This window comes from Typopeltis vanoorti, chromosome 19, assembly GCF_054136105.1.
Source record: "Typopeltis vanoorti isolate ZY-2024b chromosome 19, IOZ_Tvanoo_1.0, whole genome shotgun sequence".
Classification (NCBI taxonomy): Eukaryota; Metazoa; Arthropoda; class Arachnida; order Uropygi; family Thelyphonidae; genus Typopeltis; species Typopeltis vanoorti.
Window position 1 is genome coordinate 26,819,829 of NC_143567.1, and position 26,914 is coordinate 26,846,742.

At 35.4% G+C, this 26,914-nt stretch overlaps 1 protein-coding gene across 6 annotated transcripts in view; it reads right to left on the minus strand.

The window, feature by feature from the left end:
- Positions 1-26,914, minus strand: part of LOC150095932 (phosphatidylinositol-binding clathrin assembly protein LAP-like) — a 366,280-nt gene that overhangs the window by 188,346 nt on the left and 151,020 nt on the right. For all 6 annotated transcript variants that reach the window (XM_090409273.1, XM_090409270.1, XM_090409272.1 and 3 more), the window contains exons 5-8: positions 26,281-26,320; positions 15,253-15,309; positions 10,256-10,367; positions 1,234-1,340 (exon numbers count right to left, since the gene is read on the minus strand). In XM_090409273.1, coding sequence (XP_090265399.1) covers positions 1,234-1,340; positions 10,256-10,367; positions 15,253-15,309; positions 26,281-26,320 — 316 coding nt within the window. The remainder of the gene's footprint in view (positions 1-1,233; positions 1,341-10,255; positions 10,368-15,252; positions 15,310-26,280; positions 26,321-26,914) is intronic.

Below are 26,914 nucleotides of genomic sequence, written 5' to 3' on the forward strand. Positions count from 1 at the left end.
GGTAAGGGAGTCAAATATTGGCTACAATATTATATGGATCTCTCTAAGAACATGCAAAAATATAAGGGGAAAACAACTGATTATACCGCTGCTAAGTAGCAGATTTAAGCATGAAAAAAAAAAACCTTCGAAGATGATTGATGAAAATCAATGTCACCATCTTCAAAGTTTGTTGGTATGGTTCAAGCAAAACTAAACCAATGCCTATATTAACATAAGTATGGAAGTTTGTTATTGATGTAAAATTATCACTAACAATAAGCATTTCACCAGAAAGATTGAACACCATTCTATTCTTAAAAATATACAGAAGGTTACAGAATGAATGGTCAAGGCTCTGAGCCTCATGATCTACATGGCTTTTACAGCACTTGTACTGTTTTTTTGAATTAAATGTTCCATAAGAACAAACAGTAAATGAGGCAGTGGAAGAAGCCATTCCCTCACTATTCCATCAGCAGAAAAAGGTAATGTTTACTTTTTTGAGATGCACAGAAATTACCAGTAACTCAGAGCCAAAAAATTCTATTACTGAAACTGCATTAAAATATCAGATAAAAGGAATGATCAAAAATATCAGATTTGTGTAAGAATCTCAGAACAGTATCGAAGCAGAAGCCACTTACCATTTCCCAACACTTATATGAAAGAGCAAAGTTGACTTGGTTATGAATGAGATGATCTTAAACAAGCCTGTTTTCCCTTTTTGTTTGCTGCACTAAAAAAAAAAAAAATGTAGGAGCAAAAAAGTGTGAATCAAGACTGTGCTGCAAATCTGGTAGGATAGTCACAGCTATCAGTACAATGTTACACTGATTCAGAAGGGGGGGGGGGAGTATCTACATTTGTTTTGAACCAAATACTGCTTTGACGAAGATTGCATGGTACATCAGGAATTTCTTCCTAGTGTCAAATTATGAATCAAGCCATCTACAGAATAATTTTCTGATGCCTTCAAGATGTAGATCACCAGAAAATAACCAACAAATAGCCTTCAAGTACCTGGTTTCACTAACATGCCAATATAGCCCTGAGTGTTCATAACTTATCCCAGAAGTTCTTCTATTGATGCACTGACTAACTGGAGTCGGCACCAAGTCTCACCTAAGAAACATTACTGATCAGTTTTTTTAGTTTTCAAGAAAGCATGTTATGAAACTTAAAATGATCTGAAAAGAGTAATAAACAATGCTATTAATGTAATATAGTTCAAAATAATGAAAAGCAATATACCTCAGCTACTTTTAAGAATTCTGCTACCCTGTCCATCCTAATTAAGAATTTCTTATAAATATCCAGTGCTTCTCGGCAGTGCTTCTTATTCATATCAAAATATTTCTCTAAAATGAAATGAACATAGTTATTAGATGATACCTTAATGAATATAACAATCTTGTGTAATTGTACAATTACACAAGATTGTTATATACACATTTTCAATAAGAGTATTGCTATTTCAGTGGCATTAAAACTATAGCTTAAAAACTGAAATAGTAAGGTGTACAGTAAATAGATGATCAAATTATATTTTGATTAAACATATTTCTTTTATAAACTTTAGTTTGTGTAAAAATTGAAGGTCTCGAGAACCTTTGGCAGAAATCAGTCCTTGACAATACTCCCAATGCAAAGTTTTTCAACAAATGCTTTTAATCTACTTACCATCTTCCATCATGTACTGGGATAAATAAACTAACTAAAAATGGTCTTTGGCAGCCTCATCAGTTATGAGGCTGCCAAAGACCATAAATGCAATTCTGTAGGACAAATTTGGGCAATACAATTTATCCTACATTTCTTATCATAGCCATGTTTGCAATGCAAACATAACTGATGCTAAGGCAATTTTTAGATTTCTTGAAGGGATTGAGAAATATCTTTCTAGGTTCAATAGATCTGCTTCATTGTCATTTATTCTACCATCAAAGAAACTTTAAATAATTGCAGTTATGAATTGAAACCATTGACATTATTAGCAATGATAAAACACAAAATACAGTTAACTCATAATACAATAATGAACTAGCTCACTATTGCTAGTTATCAAAAGTCCCAAAGCAATGCAATTTTAAAGGAAATTTATTATAAAATCAACCATATTCTTAATAAAATTTGCAATTACATTAATAAAGTAATACTATTATAGTACTTTAATAAGTGCAATACACCTCTTTTGTTCTTGTGATTTAGTTTTTCCTCATTGCAATGTTGTCACTAGAACATCAAGTCACAGGATTTTTAGAATATATCACACCAACAATGTGACAAACTTTTTGATCATAGTCACAAAACCATTAAACTTCAGTGCCTTGATGCAAGACCCTCTGTTATATATATATATATATATATATATATCCTCTGTGGTTGCCATTCACTCACTGGTATATCTGATGTGAGAAAAATGAACAAGTTAGATTGCAAAGCCTCTGACCCACACAGGACTTGAAAGCAATTAATGAATTTCAGGCCAGTGGATATAATAAAAATAACTTGCCATAAAATTTTCATAACTTCTTATGATCCAAGTGGAATTACAGATACAAACAATTAAGGGTATAAGATCAATAGTCTGTATTTCCCAGCCAAATGAAAAACTCAACCTGGCTACCATCATATAAGACCAGCAAACTTACTTTTAATTAGAAGGCCCTTAAAAAAGAAAAAGAAAAAAAAGGAGTCCTTTGGTTTTTTGTGTCCCAGATAAGGACCCTGAAATTAATTCACCGATTCTACCATAATGCATGGTTTTAGACTGGAAACTTGACTAAATATTATGCTAATATTCAGAAGTGTAATACTGTTTATAAACTGGTTTAAATCTGAATTGAGCTGAAGCATTCAAAAATCTAGAAAAACTATTTCTGATTCATTAACAACCATTGATAAACCTTTCTCCCTCTTCTCAAACTCAGCAAATAAAATTTCTTAAGACAATCAACTTAATTTAAACACTGATTTGGAAACAATCAGTACCTGTACAAAGTTTTTTTTTTTTTTTTTTGCTTGGTTACAAAGTGAATTATACTTAAGAAATTAAGTTCTTGATTAATCCTTCACCCAAGTAAGCAAAGTCTACATATGAAGCATTAATGAGTAGCTACTTGTATACAGAAGTTGTTGACTTCACATCAATTGCCTCAGTACTACAAACTCCCATTTGTACATGTATATTACTATGCATTATGGAAGGGGTTGCTACCCAGACTAGTTTCAACCTTTGAGGTCTTATCAGTGGGAGCTAGATTAAGAAGCTGGATTATGGAAAATGACTTCTGCATTGATTCAAACAAGCAGTAAAATGAAGTATCACCATATTATTCAAGTACTCTCAATCACATAATAGTAGTAGTTTTTTTTTTTTTTTCAACCAAGTGAAAAAAAACTTTCTATAGCTATATGATCTGCAGTATTTTAATATAATTTTTTTTATATATAATTATCCCACCCATGAGAGGTACAAGAACTTATAGTACATCATTGCTAGTGTGTGTGAGGTGCAGATGAGGGCTGAGAAAGAAGAAACCTATTGATATTCTTCTTAAAGAGCTGTAGGTTGAAATTGTTGAGAAACATCATGAGGAAGGCTGTTCCAGAGAACAGAGATAGATGAAATGAATGAGAAAGAAGCAGGTTCAATGAGTTTGCAGTTATACTGTTAAAGGATGTTGGACAGCAGCTACTCTAGTTTTAACAGGCCCAACAGAAAGGAGGAATCATGTTTACCAATTCACTGGAGCAGTGACCATGGAAGTAGCTGCAGAGAACTGAAATACTGCATCTGTGAGGGAGGATTATCTATGAGCCGAATTGCTCTCCTCTGGACAGCATCAAGAATTAAGGAGGTTTTAGGTGCACTACCCTAAATTTATGTACAGTATTTTAAGTATGAGTCGATAATGGCTTTATATAGGATTAGCAGCTGTGTGGGTGTGAAATAGCTTCTTAAGTCAAAAAGAATGTCTAGTTTTTTAGAAGCTGAGGAAGCTATTGATGTAATGTGTATGCGCCAAGAGAGGTTGGAGGTAAATGTCAGTCCATGAACTCCTTCATGGACTGACATTTACATCATCCTGTCTGGTGATGTATTACTGAGAATGAGAGAAGGGGAGCTGAGATCCCTTTTGCAAGAGAAAAGGCAGGACTGTGTTTCAGCAGCATTGAAGGTGACTATACCCTGTTCCACTTTTAAGATTGCAAGAAATCACTTCCCTTCATGGAAAACGGCCAATTCTGCCAACAGAAAATAGTCCCTTCTTAGGATGCAATTAAAATATCATTTGGACATAAAATGAGTGTGTTTAGTCTTTAAATTAAACAGAATGTTTAAAAAACTTAGTACTACTTTAAAAAAACCATAAAAATAAATCAATAAATAAACTGGCTGATTGTGTTGGCCAATCACATCACTCCATGGTCATTCCATGATTTCAAAATCAGAACAAGCATGTCAGATGTTTTGATTGCAACTCCAGATTTTTTTTTTATTTTTTTTTTATTAGAAATTTTCATGCAACAACATTGAAGAGTCAGTCAAAGCAAATTTTGATGAATGTTTACATAAAGCTGCAAGCTTCGCATCCTGGCAAGACCAAGAAAGAGTGTAGTAATGGTGAGCAAGCTGACTGGGGTTTCAGAATTAACACCACCTTAAGTGTGAAAAGAGGTCACACATGCTGAAGACAACATCCAAAAAGCAGACATGACAGGGATTCTAACTTAGCCAATCCAGTGCAAAACACCTCAATGCCAATATCTGACAACTTTGGTGTGCCATTCACCAAAAGATTCATGCATTTTTATTCAGGAATGAGCAATCCACACTGAACAAGGTGATTGTTGAAGTGAACAGTGATCCTGATCTGCCACAAATATCGAGAACAATGCTTCATCGGAAGATTTCAGCTTCAGGTACATAAAACAATGCACTTCAGCCTTCATAGAACGAGAGGATGTAATTACTTGGTAACATCAATACCTTCAAGCACAGAGGAATATGCAACTTCCTTGCAGTGTGTGGGTTGAAATCTTAAAGTGGAAAAGAGCATAGATTATCCTTGCCCCACTTAAGTATGGTATGGAGATCAATGTTTAAGGGACTGGTTACAGATGATCTTGATGTAAGGAATGTCTGGAAACTACACAGTTTGTCAAAAAAGTAGGATGAATTGAGAGTGCCATCATCAGCAAAAGTATGGTAAGATTTCTAGTGATTGAGAGTATGCAAAGTTCAAAGAGAGGGTGCTACCAACATGACATGCAGCAAACAACCAAAAAGAAAGCTAGCTATCCAGTATGCTATACAGAGTGTGGCAAGTAGACCAAAGGAAGGCAGTTTGCAAAGCAGGCCTTGATGCCAAACATGTTTCTCCAAACTTTCCCATGGCATGTCCAGTTGTGAGAGATGTAGGCTAAGATATCAGCTGTGGACCTGGATTGGCAGAATCCATACTGGCAGTCACTGATGAACTGGTGAGCTTTTAGGTAGTGAAGAGGTTGACCATTGATAACTTTCTCCATTATTTTGGAGAGGATTGAGGTGATGGCAATTGGCAGGTAAGCTTTTGTCCTTTTTTTTGCAGGGAGAAGAAGGTTAGATATGTGTTAATTTCAATGAGATGGTATCAGTGCCAGCAGAGAACAGAACACTAAAGAGATGATAGCAGACAGGTGTTATCTCTGGAACACAATGTTTGAGTACAATAGGAGAGATGTCATCGGGACCAGACTTTGATTAGGTTGTTTAACGTTCTTCTTATGTCTTTCTGAACAAAAGGCTCCAAGAGTCATATGGTGCTCAGTTGCTGGTATGAATGAGGTCATTTGCCTTTGTCATCTATGCAGGAGTTAGATGAAGAGTGATGCTAGGAGGTCAACTTTTTCTTTGGGTGCCATCTGGATGGCAGAAAGATGAGAGCGCAGGCGAGCAGAAGTTGTGTCCAATGACTTTTGCAAGAGAAGTTTTTTGCTAGTGGCTTTTGTGAAGTTGGATTCGCTGATAGTTGACCTACATTTACTGTGCGATTCCATGCATAAGCTGAGCTTTGATTCTTGATGCAAGCTACATGTGGTAAGATGAGTTTCTTCTTCGACTGCTTTCATACATCTTCTATTGAAACAGGGCTTGGAAAGTGGATGGGAATTGAACAAAATGAGGGATGAATGCTTTTCATGCCATTTAGAATGATTTCTGTAACTTGCTCACTGTAGGTGTCTGGGTCAGAAGAGCAGAAGCAATAATCATGCCATGAGAAAGAAAGTAGTTCTGAAGATCCCACTTTGAACCTTTGTAGCACCAGAGGGCATGAGGTTGGATGTAGTCAGAAAAGAGGTGTTCCATGAGACTGGAAACTTTCATTATATTATGGTCTGAGTTGTGAGAGGAGAGGCAACTTCTACAGTGTGTCTGAAAGGAGAACATTATCTGGAATTCGGGTAAGTAGATTCACAATTTGTGTTATATTGTTGCTTATAGCAAAAACTTCTGCATCATGTCCAGCTTGATCTGTAGTGTTGGAGAAGGGGAGCCAGTTGGAGTTGTAGACATTCAAGTCACCTAAAATGATGACTTTGCTGTTTGGGTAGCTGGATTGTAGATGGTTGAACTCCATGGAGAGGAAGGTGAAGAGGTCTTTGTGGTTTTTCAGAGTTTGGAGAACAGTAAATGCAGCAAATGAGTGTTATTAAGTGAGGCAAGAAATCTTTCAGCCAGAGAAGGTCAAAGGCAAGGGATTTTAAATTTGGCATTCTCTGGCAGGCAATGTTAGAATGTAGTACAAAGGTACAGGTACCACCTTTGTAAAGAAAATAATCATGAAGTATATAATTTGCAGCACTGAAGGTGAACTGTGGTTGATGTAACTGTAATTTGGGTTTTTGTTAAGAGAAGGAGGTCTGGTTTGGGAGTCTAAGTGGTGATGAACATTGCTTAGGTTGGAATGGTGATACATTTTATTGCTTACTTATGGAAAATGACTTCTGCAGTGATCCAATCTCTTCCTTGGTCTAGCTCCCACCGATAAGATCTAAAAGGATGAAACCAGTCTAGGTTGCCACCCTGGTTGGCCAAGTGTTTAGTATATCCACACTCCAACCAATAGGTTGCAGGTTTGAATACCACTATGGGTGTGGATATTTACAATTGTCTTTAGGTGGGAGATGAATTTCATCGCTCTGTGTGAGACCTCACTTATTGGAGGCCTGAAGTAGCTTGAAAAAGTTCCATGTTTGGTCTCTAGAGCCAGATTTCCTGACTGTGTCCAAATAAAATAAAAAATAATATAAAAAACACAAGATATATAAAACTGATAAAAAAGAAAAGAAAAAAAAATAATTAGCTCACTCACAGTACAAATATATTACAAGTTTACTAATGACCTTAAAATACATAAAAAATACAGAAAAGGTAATGGCCCATCTCATAAAGCATAACATTGTATATCCAAGAGTTGTGCATTATGGGGAATGATGAAGGCAATAATATTGCAAACTGTTTGCTTGCACTTGGGTGAAGGATTAAACAAAACATTTGTCATTGAAAGTTTTTCCACTTGGTTATACTATAAATTAAAGATACCAAGAAATTATATATTTAGTTTAATTCTTTATCCAAGTAAGCAAACAAAGTTTGTGCCTGAAGTATTTTCAGGACTGGGGCAACTCGTATATAGAAGCTAATGACTTCACATCACTTGCCTTAGTATCCCATAATGCAAAGCACATATCCTTGCAGACATGTATAATGCTATGCATTATCTGTATGCTTCTATACACAAGTTGTCCCAGTCCTAAAAATACTCCAGGTTTGTTTACTTACACTTGGATAAAGGATTAAACCAAGTATATACTTTTTTGGTATCTTTAATTTAAAAAGATTTGTCAAGTATAACTTACTTGGAAACCATCACTTCTGCATGTCAGCCTATTATGAGATGAATCAATTTACAGGTGAATACTACTAACTAGACAAAATGCTTGCTTTAAGGTTTTTTTTTTTTTTTTAAATCTTGCCAAGGTAGGAAACCATGTCTTGTCAGATGTCATCTCCTTCCAGGAGGTTAACTACCATGAACTTCCACCATGTACGGTTTTGTGCTTCTCTTTTGCATTCTTCATGAGGACAAAAAGGTCCAGTTCTTAATATTTCCATTCCAATCTGTTTTTTGTCTTCCTCTTTTTCCTTGTATCATTCCTTCTAGAAGTGTTTTTTGTAGTAGGGATGCATGCCTTAGTATGCGACCAAGGTAGGTGGTTTTCCTTTTCTTAATGTTTTTCAACAGATTCCAATCTTCTCCAATCATCTCTAATATTTCTAAATTAGTTTTTTTGGCAGTCCATGGGACTCTAAGAATCCTTCTGAGGATCCATATCTCAAAGGCTTTTAGTTTATTTTCATAATATTTTGATATTGTCCAGGTTTCTGTTCCATATAGCAGTGTTGACCATACATAGCATTTGGACAGCCTAATTCTTGTTTTGGTGTGAATTTCCCTTGAGGTCAGAATGTTTTTCATGCTAATGAAGGTTGAGCTAGCAATTTCTATTCTTAATATTTCCTTATCACACTTTCCATTCTCTGTAATTAGTTGACCCAAATATATATAACTCTCTACTTGATCTAAAGTATTTCCTCTGATCTTAATATTTATATCAAGTGTTTTCCTTTTTCTCTTGTTACCAGCATGGTTTTGGTTTTTTTGAAGTTGAAATTGAGTCCATATTTTTCACACTTAACTTCAGAGTCTCTTCTAGTAGGTTTTGAAGATCTTTTTTATTTTCAGCTAGCAGTACTGTATCGTCTGCATATCTTAAGTTGTTTATATTCCTACCTCCTATACTGACTCCTTTAAATTCTTCTAATTGCTGGAAGATATTTTCAGTATAGAGGTTAAGCAACATAGGCGAAAGAACACAGCCTTGTCTGACACCCTTCTTTACAGGGAATTCCTCCGAGATTTCTCCTGATATTTTTATTGAAGCAGTTTGCTCCCAATATAGATTTATCAGTAATCTGATATCTTTACCATCTACTCCTAAATTTCTGATGCATTTGATTAGTTGTTCATGTTGTATATTGTCAAAGGTCTTTGTGCAAGTCAATAAAACATAAGTCTACTTCTTTCTGTTTCTCCAGATATCTTTCTATAATAGTTCTAATGTTGAAGAATGACTGTACTCTTCACATTTGATTGTCTTCAATTTTTTATGTATTGGTAGGAAAGTTGAGTGCTTAAAATCTTTTGGCAAGTGTCCAGTTTTGTATATTTTGTTACATATGTCAGTCAGTGATCTTATCGCCTTATCGTCTAAAGCCTTTTGATATTCTGCCATAATTCCATCCATTCCTGGAGCTTTTCCTGATTTCAGTTTCCTAATGGCATTTATTACTTCCAAAGTAAGAATAGTAGGCCCCTCCAAATTTTGCATTGGCTTATCTATTCTATCATGATTGTAGAGTTCCTTTGAATACTCTACCCATCTATCCCTTATTTTGTCTTTCTCCATTTGGATGTTTCCACTGGTATCTTCAATGCAATGAGAGCCTACCCTTTTGCATGATTTGCTAATTAACTCCCTAACTTTTTCATGAAGTCCTCTGGTTTGGTGCTTTTTGTCCAGAAGTTCAATTTCCTTTTGTTGTTGAGCCATAGTTCTTTTGCAATCCTACATTTTCTTTCCTGATCTCCTTGTTTAAGTTCTTGTATTCAGGACGATTTTTGTGTTTCTTTCTTTCCTCCATTTTCAGTATCACGTCATTCATCCAGGTTTACTCATTTTCTTCTCAAATTTGGGAACTGTAAGAAACTGAAGGTTAATTAAGCTTCATCAAGTGCATTCACTTAAATCTGTCATGAGACTACAGATCAAGTTACTAAGAATAGTAATTAAGTAAACTACTATCCACAGCAAGCAGAGCAAACAAAGTGATAAGTGTGGAATTTTTAATTCAATAGTGATTAGTACTTAAATAACCAACAAAGCCTCAAAAGACTGGCAATGTAACTTAACAAAATTCTATCTATATGTAAACAGGAGAATTTCTGTTTAGAATGCACTAATCAATTTAATCTGCCAAGTTTTCTAATTTCAGCAGAGACCAAATTTTCACCAATTTTCCTGGTCTCTTAAATGCTTTTTCCTCTTGCTTTAGAGATTCAGCTTTTCCTATGCATAAAAAAACAGTCTTTTACTGGAATGGAAAAGACTGCAATTTAAGAATTGTAATAATTTGCAAAAAAGAGTATAAATAGGCACTTACCAAGGAGATTGATTATGCCATCATTATAACAAGCAAAAAGCCTTATAAGATCTCTGAAGAGAAGCATAAAACAAGAGTTCACTACTCCATTCGTGAGATCATTAGCTGTGCACTGAAAACAAAATCAAATATTATGCATCTTAAGGAAGGAATCCTTTATTCTTAAAACTACTTAACAAATGATAAAAATTTCTGAGGATGTAAGCTACTAAGAATATTCAACACTGACAAATGAATTTAGTTTTTTTCTCTCCAACATGAGATGAGATTTTTGAACAGCTTAATGTTCCAAAATAGCATATGGACTACAATAATTAACAATTGTTATTAAGAAATTAAATGCACCAAATAATGTATGAAGTAACTGAAGAATTGTATATATAAACTCTGTGTGTGTGTATACAGAACTGTTCCGTGGGTTCATAAATTTTATGAATGTGTTTGTTCGATTATACTGTCCCTAAATTGTGCCACCTGGGTTCATTGCACCACGGTACGGAACGGGCCTGTACAAACACACACAGCTTATATATACACAATTGCTACATACTGGGATTTTGACTGTAAATGGGAGACCAATACCACAAATACTGGTTGGTCAGTTTGGATTACAGCAAAGCTGCGAGTTAAGAGGGTTTTTTTTTTTTTTTATAAATTAATGTTTCACATGAAAAGGACCAAAATTCTAATTTCTCATACCTCTAGAACTTTAATTCTCATTCAGTTACAATACCCTCATATTTCTCATACCTCTAGAACTTTAATTCTCATTCAGTTACAATACCCACATATATTGAAAGGGACTAGCTCTCTTTCATTAATCTATCTAGTCTGGTTCTTTGCTGCCTTATAATACTGATTTTTGCTATTTTAATCATTAACTGATTTTAACATCAATTAGTTAACTACTCATGCACACCTTTACTACTATTAACCAATGTTCTGTGTGCCATAGTGAACTCTGCTTATTCCTCTAAAACCTATACCTGTGTATCAGGTATATCTTGAGAAGCATGATGAATTAGCTATGATAGGGATGAAGTTGAAACATGTGAGTCAATGATGTGAAAGTGTTTTTAGGACAGTCTGAATGTAATAACAGCATTAAGATTGTGTGCTTACAAATATGAGTGCAGTCATTGTTTGTAGAGATTATTTTCCTTTGAGAGCTGTGTTTTTCTAGTTTTAAACCCTTCAAAATGTAATAAATGTAATTTTCTACCATATTTTAAAGAAAAACACCGCTTTTTCTTTGTGAATAAATAAATGAATGAGAATAAATCCTTTTTTTTTTCTTCCCCAACTTGCAGGATATCCCCCCCCCACACACACACAAATTGGCCTACTTCAATCTCAGTACTGATCCACTGAAGGATTTGGAGACATTGCTTTAATATTATTCTAGAACAATTTCTCTGCCAAGAATTTTTTTCTCTATTTATTTTTGGATTTGTTAGATAAAGCTTTGTACTTATTTACCATAAGCAATCTGTTCAATTGTTATAAATAAATTGTTTCTATTATCATATATAGGATAATACAATCAAAGTTTGCATTACTAACTTCTTTTCAACATTTTTTTTTTTAAACTCACTTGTTACTTGTCAAGTTTCAATATTGCAAAAAGATACTAGTAACTACATCAATCCACTTAGATCTTGGTCTTTCTCTGGACCTTTTTCCAATAACCACCTATTTCTCACCATTCACCTCATTCCGTTTAAGGCAGGGGTCGCCAAACTTCTTTGACCATCGACCCCATTCAACAGTTTGACTTTTTATCGACCCCGTCTATTTTACTATTACGTAATTATAATAGGACAAGCAAAAAAGACGCTTATGTGAGTTTTTAGATTGTTTATTTTATAGTTAGTGTTTCTTGTATGTATAATATAGTATATATTATTATATTGGCTTAACGTCAAAGGGATATGTTTTTGAAGTCCTTAACATTACATATTTGATAGGAGGGATAAATAATATATAAAATGTAATTTAGATAACAAAATAACAATAATACAATCTTCCTATAGGTATGTATAGGATGTACAAATTTACAGGCCTGAATTTTAGAACATTAATGCTCACTTGTATGTCGATGCGCAAAAACGAGACTGGGATCGAATATGTGCAAGTATAAGTAAATAAGCAACCATGCATGTGTTGCAATCGCGCTCCCGCTGTGCCGCCAGGTGGGAACCACAGACATCCGTTTATTGGTAAATACGTCATTTTGGCCTACATGATGGGCCTTTGTAACTGTTTTCATGTCCTTGCTCCATCTTACAGGTCCTATTCATGTCACTGTTCCCACGATTCACTCTTAATTGCGTTATCATTCAGGATGGAGGTAATCCAAGTTAACCAAATTAAATATTACCTGTACAATGATGTCTTATATTTTTCTATTGACCCTTAACAATGTTATATCGACCACTTTGGCGACCACTGGTTTAAGTGATGACCATACCAGTTAAGTTCTGCTCGAATATTTCTGAATGTTAACAATATCTTATTCCTTTCTAAAATCTTCATTTTTAATATGGTTTTATCACTACTTTTTCAACTTTTTTTCACTCTTATTTGTTATAATTTTTTTTTTAACATAGTTCTCTGTCCACATGTTAAACTTTAAATGCTGCTAGCTTGGCCTTTTGGCTGATTTTTCTCATTCTATATAAATTAATTCAGTTGGCTTCCCATCATACCAGCTTTTTTTTTTTTTTTTTTTTTTTTTTTTAATGTTGCTGCTACCCACAAAAGATTATTTGTAAACCTATCATACATTTTGTACCACGGGTGACCTAAGGATTTTTTTTTATTTTTCAATTTCATTTTTTTTGTATTTTTAATTTCTTTTTTTACATAGTCTATAACCCTGCTCTACAGATTAAACATGGAACTTAAAGCTGCTACTACTACTACCTCCAATAAGCAGGGCAGTGGTCTCACACTGGGCAATGATATTCACTCCCACCTAAAGACACTCACAAACATCCATGCCTATGGCAGGATTCAAACTCACAGCCTATTGGTTGAAGAGTAGATATGTTAACCACTCTGCCAACCAGGCTGAGTTATACTCTTATTTCCAATATTTAATTGGAAATCTTCACTAAAAATCTTGCCTAAATACTGAAATATTTTACTTGTTCTATTAGATTCTCAACTGAGAATGAGACGTTTTCCCTATTCTTGCCTGTTTTCAGAGTTTTTACCAATTTTCATACCAAATTTATTACAGCAGTTATCCAATTTGGATTTTATTTAGGTGCAAAACCATCTTCATAAAGTAAAGGCTTAAGTTTACAATTTTCAATTTTAATATCAGATTTAATGCCACTTTCTTCATAAAGTGATCCACATAGATCAATAACATCATAATAGCATGCATAATTGCTTTAAACATGATTTCATAACTACAATGTCCTTATACATCCTTCAATTCTAAATAAAGATTTAGAATTTGTTATATATTACTATATATGACTCATTTAAATCATATATGAAGCCTGTGTAGCTCAGTGGATGTGGTGTTTGCACACCACGTCGCTTGGCCGCACAAAGGAAGACTTGGTTTCGAGTCTAGTCGGCGACTAGAGGAAATTTTTCTAAGCCTTTTTTCGACTGGTTCCCGAGTTAGTCGATCTCTGGCACGGGCAAGTGGGTTTTTCCTCCTGAAAACTCTGGTTTTTCGTCCCGTAAACTCAAGAAAATCGACCATAGAACCCACATTATTTCAGACATTAAATATATTGTGTTAGGGACCACGAGATGGCGGCACATTTGAGCCATCTCTCTTCACTGTGTACCACTTAATTAGAGATAGCCTTGGGCCATCTATCTCTGATTGGTACCAGTGGAGATTGAACTGCCCACTCAGTCTCCAAAAGTTAGATAGGGCTAAATGGCCTCGCCTACTCCCGTATATGGGAATAAAAAGGCGTTAGCTGATTTTTTTTTTTTTTTATTTAGCATTTTGAATAGCTTTCTCGTCACCTTACCTTATTTGCCTTTTCTACACCTGCAGAAATCGCCAATCTTTGTTACATTCTAATGATTTGACTTAAAATATTTGGTCCTGAGAATCCCCCATCTTGCTTTCTTCCAAATTTCTCTTGCACAATTTCTTAAATTCTTCGTTGTAACTGATCTACATATAGTAACCTCAAAGTCATCCAACTTTGTATACATTGCTGTTACACCAGCGCACAGCATGGTGCAATTGCAGAATGTTGGTATCGACATTCTGCAATTGCACCATGTTTTACCTGAGATCAAACTTCAGGTACCTATGTGAAAATTGCTTTTCTGCTATAACTCCAGACCAAACCTCAACTTAAAAACAAAAAAAAAGTCTGGATGTAGGTCTAGAAATCCTGTTTAATACAGCACTTCTATATTGCAGTTAATCTCTTGCCAAAGAGGACAATGCACTTTTTACCACATTTCCATTTTAGATGAAATTTCTGACATTAGATTTTACCATTATTTGGTTATAATTATGACCAAAGCATCTAAGACTTCAGGATCAGCATGTGTATTATACCTATTCACTGATCAGTTTATAGGATAAACTGTCACCTGTAGGTGAATGAACTGTTACCAGTTAATTCACTTGCAGGTAAAAAGCTGCAAAAGGATCCTCACATATCAGTCAAGATAGGAACTTCATTTTTCCAAACAAAGGGTAAATGTCAAGTAATCCTCATGATTGCTATTTTGACCTCATTAGAAATCCAATATTGCAAAAGATAATTTGGCAATCTCTTACAGCTCCTATTTGATATGAAAAATAAGTTGGGATCTGGCTCATAGTCACCTCACGAGCATTAAGTTACAACTTGCTCCTAAAATTTAAAATGAAAACCCTTCATATTGCATAGAATGGAAATGCGTTATTAAATTGTAAGATTATGCATGAACAAGAATGTTAGAAAAACACTAATAGCAATTGTTTTTCTATAAAAAAATTTATATACATATAAAAGACTTACGTCAAACTCCAACAGTGCATCTAACTGACTTTGTAGAATTGGTAGTGTTTTAAGAAGCTAAATAAGGAAAAATTAATACATCCAATAGTTAATACAATATTAGACAAACGTTAAAACAGAAATTTAAGCAATTATTGGGATCAAATCAGCAGATCTGCATAAAATAAACTTAACAGTGAATTAAACATACAAACTTATTGTTTTAATACTGACCATATTGTAATTCATACAAGCATCTTACATTCTTTGCCTACCAGTTTCGCTAGCACACTGTAGCTTTTTCAAGGTGTTGACGGAAAAGCATAAAAAACTAGTAAATGCAAATTGAAAGGAACATAAAAACGTTGTAAACAATCTAGTAGCTAAGGTTACATGTTCGCGTGAACAGAGAGGACTTATTGTTCTTATTCATTATCATACATACGTATTTGTTGTAAACGCGTAATGTGATTACTAGCTAGCTGTAGTTCAGATAGATTTAGAGAGAGGATCAGGTTTTTCCATGAACTGTTCAGAATAGTACCCTGATTTCTGTTGAGGTTTCTGTCGGTTATTAACACTATTGTGGCTTCCTTGAATAAACTATGTCTGTAGTCATCATCTAAATATGGCATGGAGCTGTTTTGCCACTCTATCGTGTGGGTAGACATACAGAAATAATGTGCTAAGTGGAAGAAATACTTCTGTTGTGGTTTACATCACCAACATGTTCTTTTTGTCTGATCTCTAAACTCCATGAAGTTTGTCCGATGTAAGCAAGACTACAAGAGCAAGGAATGTAATATACTCCTGGATTATTCAAATTAAGGGGATGTTAAATCCCACTGTTTTAAAACTGAATAAGAAACTCAAAGATTGGAATCAGAGAGTTTCATGCTGAATATAGTAAAACTATAAAGTATCAGCAAATTACTAGCATGAACTAATGCAAGTAGTCCTAGTACGTAGTACAATCTCGGGCAACTCGTTGCAAAGGTGGGGGAAGTTCAGATCACTATTCTTAGGTATTTCCCATAATGTAAAAACACATTTCCTAGGAAATGTATGCTGTTATTACATTATGATGGGAGGTCACTACCCAGACCAGTTTCAGCCTTTTTTGAGGCTTCATCAGTGAGTAGCTAGACCAAAAGATACCAAAGGGTATAGCAAAAAGAACTTATATGCTTTGCTATACGAGTTGTCAACCATTAAGTTATTTAAATATAAAGAGCCAATAGGCTTCATTTCGGCGATATAAACATTATTCAAATTAAGGGGATGTTGACAACTTGTATAGCAAAGCATATAAGTTCTTTTCGCTATACCCTTTGGTATCTTTTGGTCTAGCTACTCACTGATGAAGCCTCAAAAAAGGCTGAAACCGGTCTGGGTAGTGACCTCCCACCATAATGTAATAACAGCATACATTTCCTAGGAAATGTGTTTTTACATTATGGAAAATACCTAAGAATAGCAATCTGAACTTCTCCCACCTTTGCAACAAGTTGCCCGAGATTGTACTACGTACTAGGACTACTTGCATTAGCTTACGCTAGTAATTCGTCGATACTTTATAGTTTTACTATATTCAGCATGAAACTCTCTGATTCCAATCTTTGAGTTTCTTATTTGGTTTTAAAACAATGTGGGATTTAACATCCCCTTAATTTGAATAATGTTTATACTGCCGAAATGAAGCCTATTGGCTCTTTATATTTAAAAATACTCCTGGATATTTGTAAAATGGCACCTTATCTTTTGGGGATCCTAAAACCTGTCTGATGCTAATGGTTAGTTTGAAGACCATTCTGATGTTGTAGGCTCTTAGTATTCTGGCTATTTGATAAGAAATTGACCTGATGAAAGGGGATCACTACAGTAGAAATGTGCTGGGAGCTTGATTCTTCTTGTCTGGGGTTGTCACCGTATAGATATATTTTGCTGATGTTTGGAGGATATCCATTTTGTGATAACGTGTTGGCTATTAGTGAGAGTTCGTCTGTGTATCCTCCTCTTCTGATATAAACCTTCGGGCTCTATTTTGGTTTGAAGTATAATGAAGATATCTTCCAATGTCTGTAGGCTTTCTGTAAACGGCTCCATGCCATATTTGGATGACGACTACAGACATCGTTTATTCAAGGAAGCCACAATAGTGTTAATAACCGGCGGAAACCTCAACAGAAATTAGGGTACTATTCTAAACAGTTCATGGAAAAACCTGATCCCCTCTCTACATCCATCTGAACTATAGCTAGCCAGTAATCACACTACGCATTTACAACAAACACTCATGCATGATAATGGATAAGAACAATAAGTCCTCTCAGTCTCTGTCACGCAAATGTGTAACCTTAGCTACTAGATTGTTTACAAAGTTTTTATGTTCCTTTCAATTTGCATTTACTAGTTTATGCTTTTTCATCAACGCCTTGAAAAAGCTAGACAGTTTGCTAGCGAAACTGGTAGGCAAAGAATGCAAGATGTTTGTACGCATTACAATATGGTCAGTATTAAAACAATAAGTTTGTATGTTTAATTTTCAAACGACCAAATATGTTTAATTTATAACAATGAATGTTAATGATATTACAACATTTAGTTGTGTGTGCATTTTAAGACTGCAATAGTATATATAATGAACAAAAATACAAGAAGTTTTTCCCAGCTTCATATAAATTAATCCAAGCACTGGATTTCAATTTGGAAATTAATATTTATAAACAACTCTCAGTAAAGCCAGTCCATAACTTGGTTGATGGTGCTGTAACTTAAAACATCTCTTCACAACAAAGTAAAACTTTTAATAAAGCAAAAATATTAATTAGATTTTTTTTTTTTTTTTTTTAAACAGCCACAGAAATTATCTGCAGAGCACCAAAATAAATCTGAAGAATGATCTGAAATTAACATGAATATGTAAATTATAGAAAAGTGGGGGGAAAAAAGTTTGCCAAATTCTATAACACAAGAAATAAAATTCAGGTATTAAAAGCCAAAAGATACCAAAGAAAAATAATTCATAATATCAAAACTGAAAACAAGGTTTTATCTGGGAGGGGATTGAGACTGTCCCTCCCCCCCGTTACCTTGTGGTACATTGTTGGTGCTTCAGACAAAAGAAGCTCCAGAGATGAATCACAGGTAACATGAAGCTAATGTCTCAAACAAAGTGTCCAAAGGTGCCAAGCCTCCTGGATCACTTACAACAACAACGATGAATACAAAACTTAAAAAGCTCCATGCCGGCTTGATTGTCACCCAGAATAACAAGGATCGCATTGCTTGTTTGAGTGGAGGGCAAGCTTCGAAAAATAAGTTACAGTCCCCTAATCAACGCTCTCTCAAGATACATTCCCTAATATCTAAATCCAAAGCCATTGCCAAAATAGCTAAAGACAAAGCAATTGAAGTCTTGGCTCTCCAGGAAACCCATGTGCCTGACACAGCACTCAATAGACTAAAGATCCTAGACCTAATTCTCATGTCTTATAACTGCCATCCCATGCATGGCCTGGCAACCTACATCCGGCCTGGCCTCAAGGACATAATCCAACATGTACCTGATATAGAATACTCCATAGGTATTAAAGTTCTAAATACCACCATCTACAATGTCTACGAACCACCTTCACAATCCTGGCCTGATCAGATGGACCAGCCATCACCTCACCCTGCTATCTATGTTGGTGACTTGAACTCTCATCACACCATGTGGGGTTATTCTTCTAACAACCGGGATGGTGATAATCTAGTCAACTGGATGGATACATATAACTTGTATATGATTTATGATATCAAGCAGGAGGGCACTCTACAGTCAGCCAGATAGAACAGAACCTACACCCCAGATCCATCCTCAACAGATTTCCTAACAGTCAGCATTGTCCTACATTAATAGAGACAGGCACACCAATCCCAGTCATCAGTGGAACACCAATCATTAGATGGAACCTTTGCAGGTCCAACTGGAATGCATTTCAGAAACAAATCGAGCAAATCATCAGAGCAATTCCACCCACTCCTAATTGCTATCCTAGATTTATTAAACTAATCAAAACTGCAGCCAAAGCATCTATTTCTAGAGGCTATAGAAAACAATATATCCCATGCTGGAGTAGAGAAACTGAAGAAGAACTTTTAGCCACATGCGAGGAAACTGAAGACCCAACTGTTGCTAAAGAGCTCATAGCAACCCTGGATAAAAACAGAAAGGAAAGATGGATCTCAACTATCCATGAACTCTATTTCACCACATCTAGCCAGAAAAGCTGGTCACTTTTGAGAAAATTAGGTGGGGCAGAACCAACAACATACAAAACAACAAAGATAACTCCTGATCAAATGACTAATCATTTATTGAAAACCTCCAAGATACGTCCCAGCTCTATCAGGAAAATTGCTGTGCAATCTTCCATCGGACAAATCCTGAAGACGGGACCCGAGCTTCCTGAACTCATACACCCAGTATCACGGGAAGAGGTACAGGTAGCCTTAAAACTCACCAAGAATGGTAAGGCTGCAGGAGTAGATGGTATCCTCCCTGAGTTTCTAAAACATCTTGGTCAACAAGGCCAAACGTAGCTGGCTGCCCTTTTCTCAGAAATTATCATGTCTGGTAAACTACCAAATCTGTGGCGGAAAGCCAAAATAATTGCCATGCCCAAACCAGGGAAAGATCCAAATGATGCGAAAAATCTATGACCTATCTCCTTGCTTTGCTCCACCTTTAAGCTCTTTGAAAGAATTCTCCTTAAAAGAATTTCACCACTCATCAAAAGAGTACTCCCAATTGAACAAGCTGGCTTCAAGCCAGGAAGAAGTTGCTGTGACCAGTTGCTGGCAACACAGATTGAAGCAGGCTTCCAGAAGAAACTGAAATCCAGAGCCGCTTTCATTGACCTAACATCAAGCTTATGACACAGTCTGGATCAGGGGCCTCATCCTAAAGCTAGGTAATATAATAAGGTGCAAAAAACTTTCCAGCTTTTTGAATCCATTCTCTCTAACAGAAAGATCCGGGTCCATACTGGCAGAAAAAAGAGCAGGCCCAGATTCCCCACACAACAGTCTCCCACAGGGCTCTGTGTTATCCCCTTTACTAATTAACATCTACGTGTATGATCTACCACATACCAGCTCAAGCAAGTATATGTATGCTGATGACCTAGCAATCCTACATCAATCTACCTCCTTTGCCAACCTGAAATCAACCTTGAACACAGACTTGTACATCCTGGAAGAGTACTTCAAGCCAAATCCAACAAAAACTGTGTCTACAGTATTTCACCTGAACAATGCTGAGGCACGAAACCTCAACCTTTCTTTCTGTGGAAAAATTATACAACATGAGCCTCACCCGAAATACCTTGGAGTGAGCCTGGACAGAAGCCTAACCTATAAAAGGCACATCACCAACTATCCAATAAAATTAAAACAAGAAACAATATTATTTCAAGGCTTGCTGGAACAATCTGGGGTTGTGGTGCAGAAGTCCTAAGGTCGTCTGCACTAGCCCTCGCATTCTCTGCAACAGAATATTGTGCCCCTGTCTGGGAAAGAAGCACGCACACTAACATAGACACCCAGCTAAACTACCATATGCACAATTAGCAGGACAGTGAGAAGCACCCTCTCTCCTGGTTGCCTGGTCTATCTAACATTGCTCCACCAAACATAAGGAGAAGACAAGCTTGATTAAAGAATTTAATAAAGCAACGGGCAACCCTCTCCTGCCCCTAACACCAGACTCTCATAAATCGACCAGGTCTTCGCCTAAAATCTAGAAAGCCTCTCTGGTCCATGGATGAACTCTCTTCAGCTACCCTGCCATCAACACCTGACATATGGAGAGAATTCTGGTCCAACAATTTCCCAACAAACGGCTTCCTGGTAGGAGATCCCTGTGCTCTGCAGCCTGGTTTTGCACTTCCTAGGAAGATTTGGTCGTCAATCAACAGGATCAGAACTAACCAGGGCAGATGTGGCTACCTACTACATAAATGGGGGCTGTTAGACCACCCGCATTGTGATTGTTCACCTGTGACTCAGACGCTTACCCATATTGTGTACGACTGCCCAAGGCACCAATTTCATGGTGGTGGCCTACAGGACATCCACAAGGTGACAGATGAGGCCTTGGATTGGCTTTCCAGACTGGACATTGACCTGTAGTTGTAATTGTGCCTTTTATGTAAAAAACTTTTAACATGTTAAGTTTTTCATCATTTGTTTCTGGACATTGTGATTATACATTTCATGCCAGTTTCACAAATCCATAAGCATAAATAAATCTGGGAATACTGAAATTAATTCATAAAATAAAAGAACAAGAAGTTCAAGGTAAGACTAACAATTTTATTTTTCTTAAAGTTGATTCTAAAAATTAGACAAATTTATTGTATATATATTGAAATACATATTTTATAAAAACTTAAGGACAATATCCAGCATCTTCTTACTCTGAAGATGCTGGATATAATATGAATGAAATATCAGCTAATATGTTAAATATTAATTTTTTTTCTTATTCTGTGTTGTAATCAATACTATTAAAATAAACTCACCACAAACCATGATAGTATTTCATTTAAAAAATCCCCTTAATATTTCTAAAAACAGATTTAATACTAGGCTAGACTTCTAATGTGAGGCAAGTTGTCAAAATGCTGATATCTGATGTTAATTCAGTAAAGATGTAGCAAAACAGTACTTTTTCTACTCAAATGAATATTTATAATAAAAAATAAAAAATTTGTCTACTGGATGAAGCTTATATATATATATATATATAAGCAAATTTAAATTTAGTTTGATAATTTGCGATTATCATAGACCTCCAGGGAGTCATGGGCCCATCGAGGGAGACCATATAATTTACACACCAGCTATCATATGTTCTCTTATACTCATTCACACTAGATGAACTCAACTTTAACAGGAAAAAATGTTCCACTCTGTTCTCTGAGAAAAATCTAGCTCTTATCCCTTAACTGCACACAAACTTCCATGGATGCTACCTTGTTCTCTCCTCACCTCCCATATAATGAAAAAATTGAACATGCAATATCCTATAACACCCTGTCAAAGGTTAAGACATATCACACCTCCTCCTGTCTACCAGTGTCTGCAATCCACAATAACTCAATCTATCCTTGTAATCGATATTCCATAATCCTGATATCTTTAAGGTCTTCTTTTCAGCCTTCCTATGCTATAGGAAGACTGAAAAGAAATGCTATAGGAAGACTGAAAGCTTTTTTACCCCTCTGAACGAAAGAGACCAAATCTGCACACAATAGTCCAGGCATGATTGTATCAAGCATTGATACAATCATGCCTGGAAAGAAGCAATATGACTTATCTTTACAAGTAAATTCTTTTTTCACACTATAATTATCCTCTGTATTTGTACAGATTTTAACTTCAAAGCAGCATCCACCATAAATCACTCCAAGTTTTCTAGCCTTGTCTCATAGCATAATCCCACCAATATAATATGCCATTTATCTCATCAAACCAAAGTGCATAAGTTTACATTATATATAGCTATAGATAGCCATTATCATTTGCCCAACTTCAAGCTTATTCAAATCACACTGTAAGTGCTATATATCAATAGCATCTGAATGTCCTGCTTATCTTTGCATCATTAACAACTTATCTCTCATTAGGCACTTCCTAATATCATTAACATACAAATTAAACAATGGTCCAAGGACTGATATCTGGAGCACATCACTGGTCACCTTAAATTTGGCAGACACTTGCCATGTGGCATTTTGATACCTGTCTCTCAACCACTTATTCAAGTCTATAGCTTATATTCCAATCCTATATTCTCAAAATTATGCAACAGTCTTCCATGAGATATCCTATCAAATGCCTTAGCAAAGTCCAACAGTATGATAGTGGATCCATTCCCTTTATCCTGCTCAGTAGCAACTACCATAAATTAAGAGCAAACTGCCCAGGCACGACCTCCCTTTAGTAAATTCATGTTGTTCCTTGCAAAGTTGCTTGCTTATCAATCCATTTCTATACGAGTTCTTACCACTTCTCTAAATTCTTAAAACCACTCTAGAGATACTAGATAGGTCAATAGATGCACACCAGGCTTTACATCACCCTTGTGCTATGGGATTATCATGTATTCTTCCTAATCTGTGGGATCTTTCCTAGGCTGAGACTTAAATTATATGAACATGCTGATGGTGTAGTTCAGCTGAACATTTTTTTAGCCAACATGTCAATATTCCATGTCCCTATTGCCAAATTCTTATTCAGGTTAATGGAAAAGCTCTCCAACCTCCTTCCACTGCATTTCTACTTCATCCAATATGGTGGAAACAGTGCAGCATTACATATCAGGTTGATAGATCTTAGTGAAGTGAGAATGTGAGCACTTATTTGAACAATCAAGTCTACTTCTAACAAGGGTAGGGTATTGTCCACATTCACTAATGGTTTTTAAGTCACATTTTCATTCTTTTACTTGCAACATAACATTCTTTTGGGTTGCTTTTAGCCTACACAGTCAATTTCTTTTTACTGAAACAAAGCTTCCATACAATACTCTTGATTTTTCTGATCTGCATTTTATATTAAAATGTCTCTGTAGCTCATTTAAAATAGACAAAACCCTTTGGTTGGAAAGACCCATGTTCAATTCCAGTCAGTGACATGTGGAACTTCTAGCTGGTCTTTTTTGATAAAAGGTAAGTTAGCCTGTCTCATATGGAGATAGGGTTTTTTTTTCCACCCAGAAACTTGGGTTTTTCGTCCCCAGAACAGGCAAACTGGCTCCATGAACGAACACACACACACACACACACACACACACACACACACACACACAGATTGGTCATCAATATTGCCCTTAGAGGATGCAGCAGAAGAGTGACAAACCAGCTGCATTAATTCGTCGTAAGCCCCCTCATTAGGGAAAAGAAGGATAGGATAGGCATTTTATAACTCCTCGTACCCTTATTCTCACAATATTCTTACCACATCATCTTCTCATGGATCTCTTTGCTTGCACATCCATTTCATTACCACCCTATTTGTTCTTCTAACTTAAGTATCTTTTCAAAGCTTCCTATGCACAGATGATATCCTTCCTATTCAGTAACTGATACCATGAGAATGAACATAGCATTCTTCTAAACTTCTTGCACTTTCCAGCTTCACAGATATGCATGTTAACTATTCCCAGGTTAGCATGACATGATCACTCTCACAAACTGGTGGTGAAACAATTACTTCTTTAATCAAGACCCATTCTGAAACTATGATCAAATTCAAATACTGTGGCCTCAAGATTGCTTCTTTCACATGCTGCTTGAGAAAGATCTCTGTCAACAGATCAATAAATTAGTCTTCATTCTTGTTAGTTTTCTCTACCACCATAATTACTTATTTAGTGCCCATCAGGATAATTTGGTAATGCATTTCAACCCCCCCACCAACCGAACTGCCAGGTCTGTAGCAACCCCCCCACCAATATATATTTCATCCTGTTAGCCTTCAGTTCACACCAGACAGCTTCAAAACTTACTGCTACAGGACATTACCATTATTGCTTTCATAAGTTTCTATCCTAACTGAACTCAAGTCATCTGATATCATTAGTAGTACCTCTTCCTCCTATCTCTTCTGTCATTCCTAAAACTATACTCTTTTACACTATTACAGTTACTACATCTGAGTGAAAGCCAGAGTTGATATTTGAGACAACATAATCAACAAAGAAACAAATTCAGCCACTTTGTAATACTCTTGGCATTTATGAATAGATGTAAATTACTACCTGGCTTTTTCATATATTTATATCTCAAGTCTGCTTGGATCAGTTGGGCAACTTTCTCTTTTCCATCACCAGACATGCTCAAAAAACCAAACCTAAAGCATAGTTCGCTTTCTCAGATTCATATTCATGCTCATTGACATTCATATCACTATTATGTCTACACTCCCTAGCTGAAGATATATACATTCTCAGTATATCTCCCAAGATCTAATTTTCCTGACTCACTACATTAAGTCTCACTCCAATAAATCATTTTTCAAGGCACCTGATGCCAAATCCATTTAAGTGCATACCATCCCTCTCATACGTCTTTTCTGCTATGAAATTCTTCACTCCACACATTTAAACACATGCCCATTTCTTCACAATTACTAGAAGAAGAACTAGTAATTTTACTTACTATTAGCAGAATTAATTACGACTAGTATATGTAAAGAATGTCAAGCACTTATTCCTATAATATTACCATTATATTTTGTAAACTTGAATTTATTCAGTAATACATGAAAAATGGTATGCCAATAAAACTCATTTTTATTGTTATCAAGAAATGTAGCTAAAACAAACAAGCCAAAAATGGCAACAAAAAATGGAAGCACATGAATCCATACAAAAGAAAAACAGGTAAAATGACACAGGACAGTGCAATACATTATGATAAATAAGAGGGCATCCAGATAGTTAAAAAAACAAACTACAGGTTCACCACCTATTTTCCAGCAGTGGATAGTCCAGTATCTCCATTAGTCTGGACAAAATTACAATAGTGCACTTTAAATTCTCATGACCATCCAACTAATTCACTGGGCTGCTATGCCATTGCATGTGCATACACTCAATTTTTTACTTCTGTACTTGATCTCTTATTCTGCTTATGTTTAACCCAGCTAGAGATTTTAAGGGCCAGTTCACAGTGGTGTCAAGCATAATCCCAAATCCATATCCATACACTATTTATACAAATGCATTTTATTTACATTGAATATTTATTAACAGTCCATGGTGCTTTAGAGACATGGTATAAAAAGATAATTGATGTCAGGTATATTGATGAATTATGTGACCCCCCCCCATTGGTATAGCAATTTCATTTCTATATCAGTAGCTATAAAATAATGCAACGAAACTAACACATCTAAGATATGTCATGCATTTATTATTATATCAACCTATACAAATCTCAAATATCCATATGGATTTAGTAAATATTTAATATTTAAAATGGAGAATGTACTTACTTTATCAGTATTCATTGTTCTTAATATCCCATCTTCTTTCCTATCAAGTGGAAAAGATTAACATATACTTTTATTATAAACAGACATGATAGGTGAGATTTGTACTTAAAACATGAAAGTATCAAAAATATATCAGGCAGCACACCTAACACAAAAACCATTTGCCATCAGATTAGAATTTGCAATGACTATCAGTAAATCCCTGAGGCAAACTTGTAGTTAGCCTTTACAGTAATGAAAAGAAAACTCCTGTTTAGTTATGGTCAATCCTTGCATGATTAACTCAATGTTGCTATGTCAAATTAAAAAAAATAATAATAAAAAAAATAATTCCAAGTTGCTAGTTTTAAGACTGATAAGATTAATCATTATCATCATACTAGTCAAGGATTTAGGCCTAGAGTGGCCTGTTCCAGTCTTAGAATTAATCATTGAATCTCTTAAGAGGGTGTCCTGGTTTTCTTTTTCCTAATGGTTTGTAATTTAAGACTTGTTTTGATAATCTTTCTGTTTTCATTCTTTCAACATGTTCCATCCATTTATGTTTATATTTTTTAATTTTTTCTATTACTAATTCCTGGTTTAATTATTTCATTATTTCTTTATTTCGTTTGTGGTCAAATAGAGTATATGT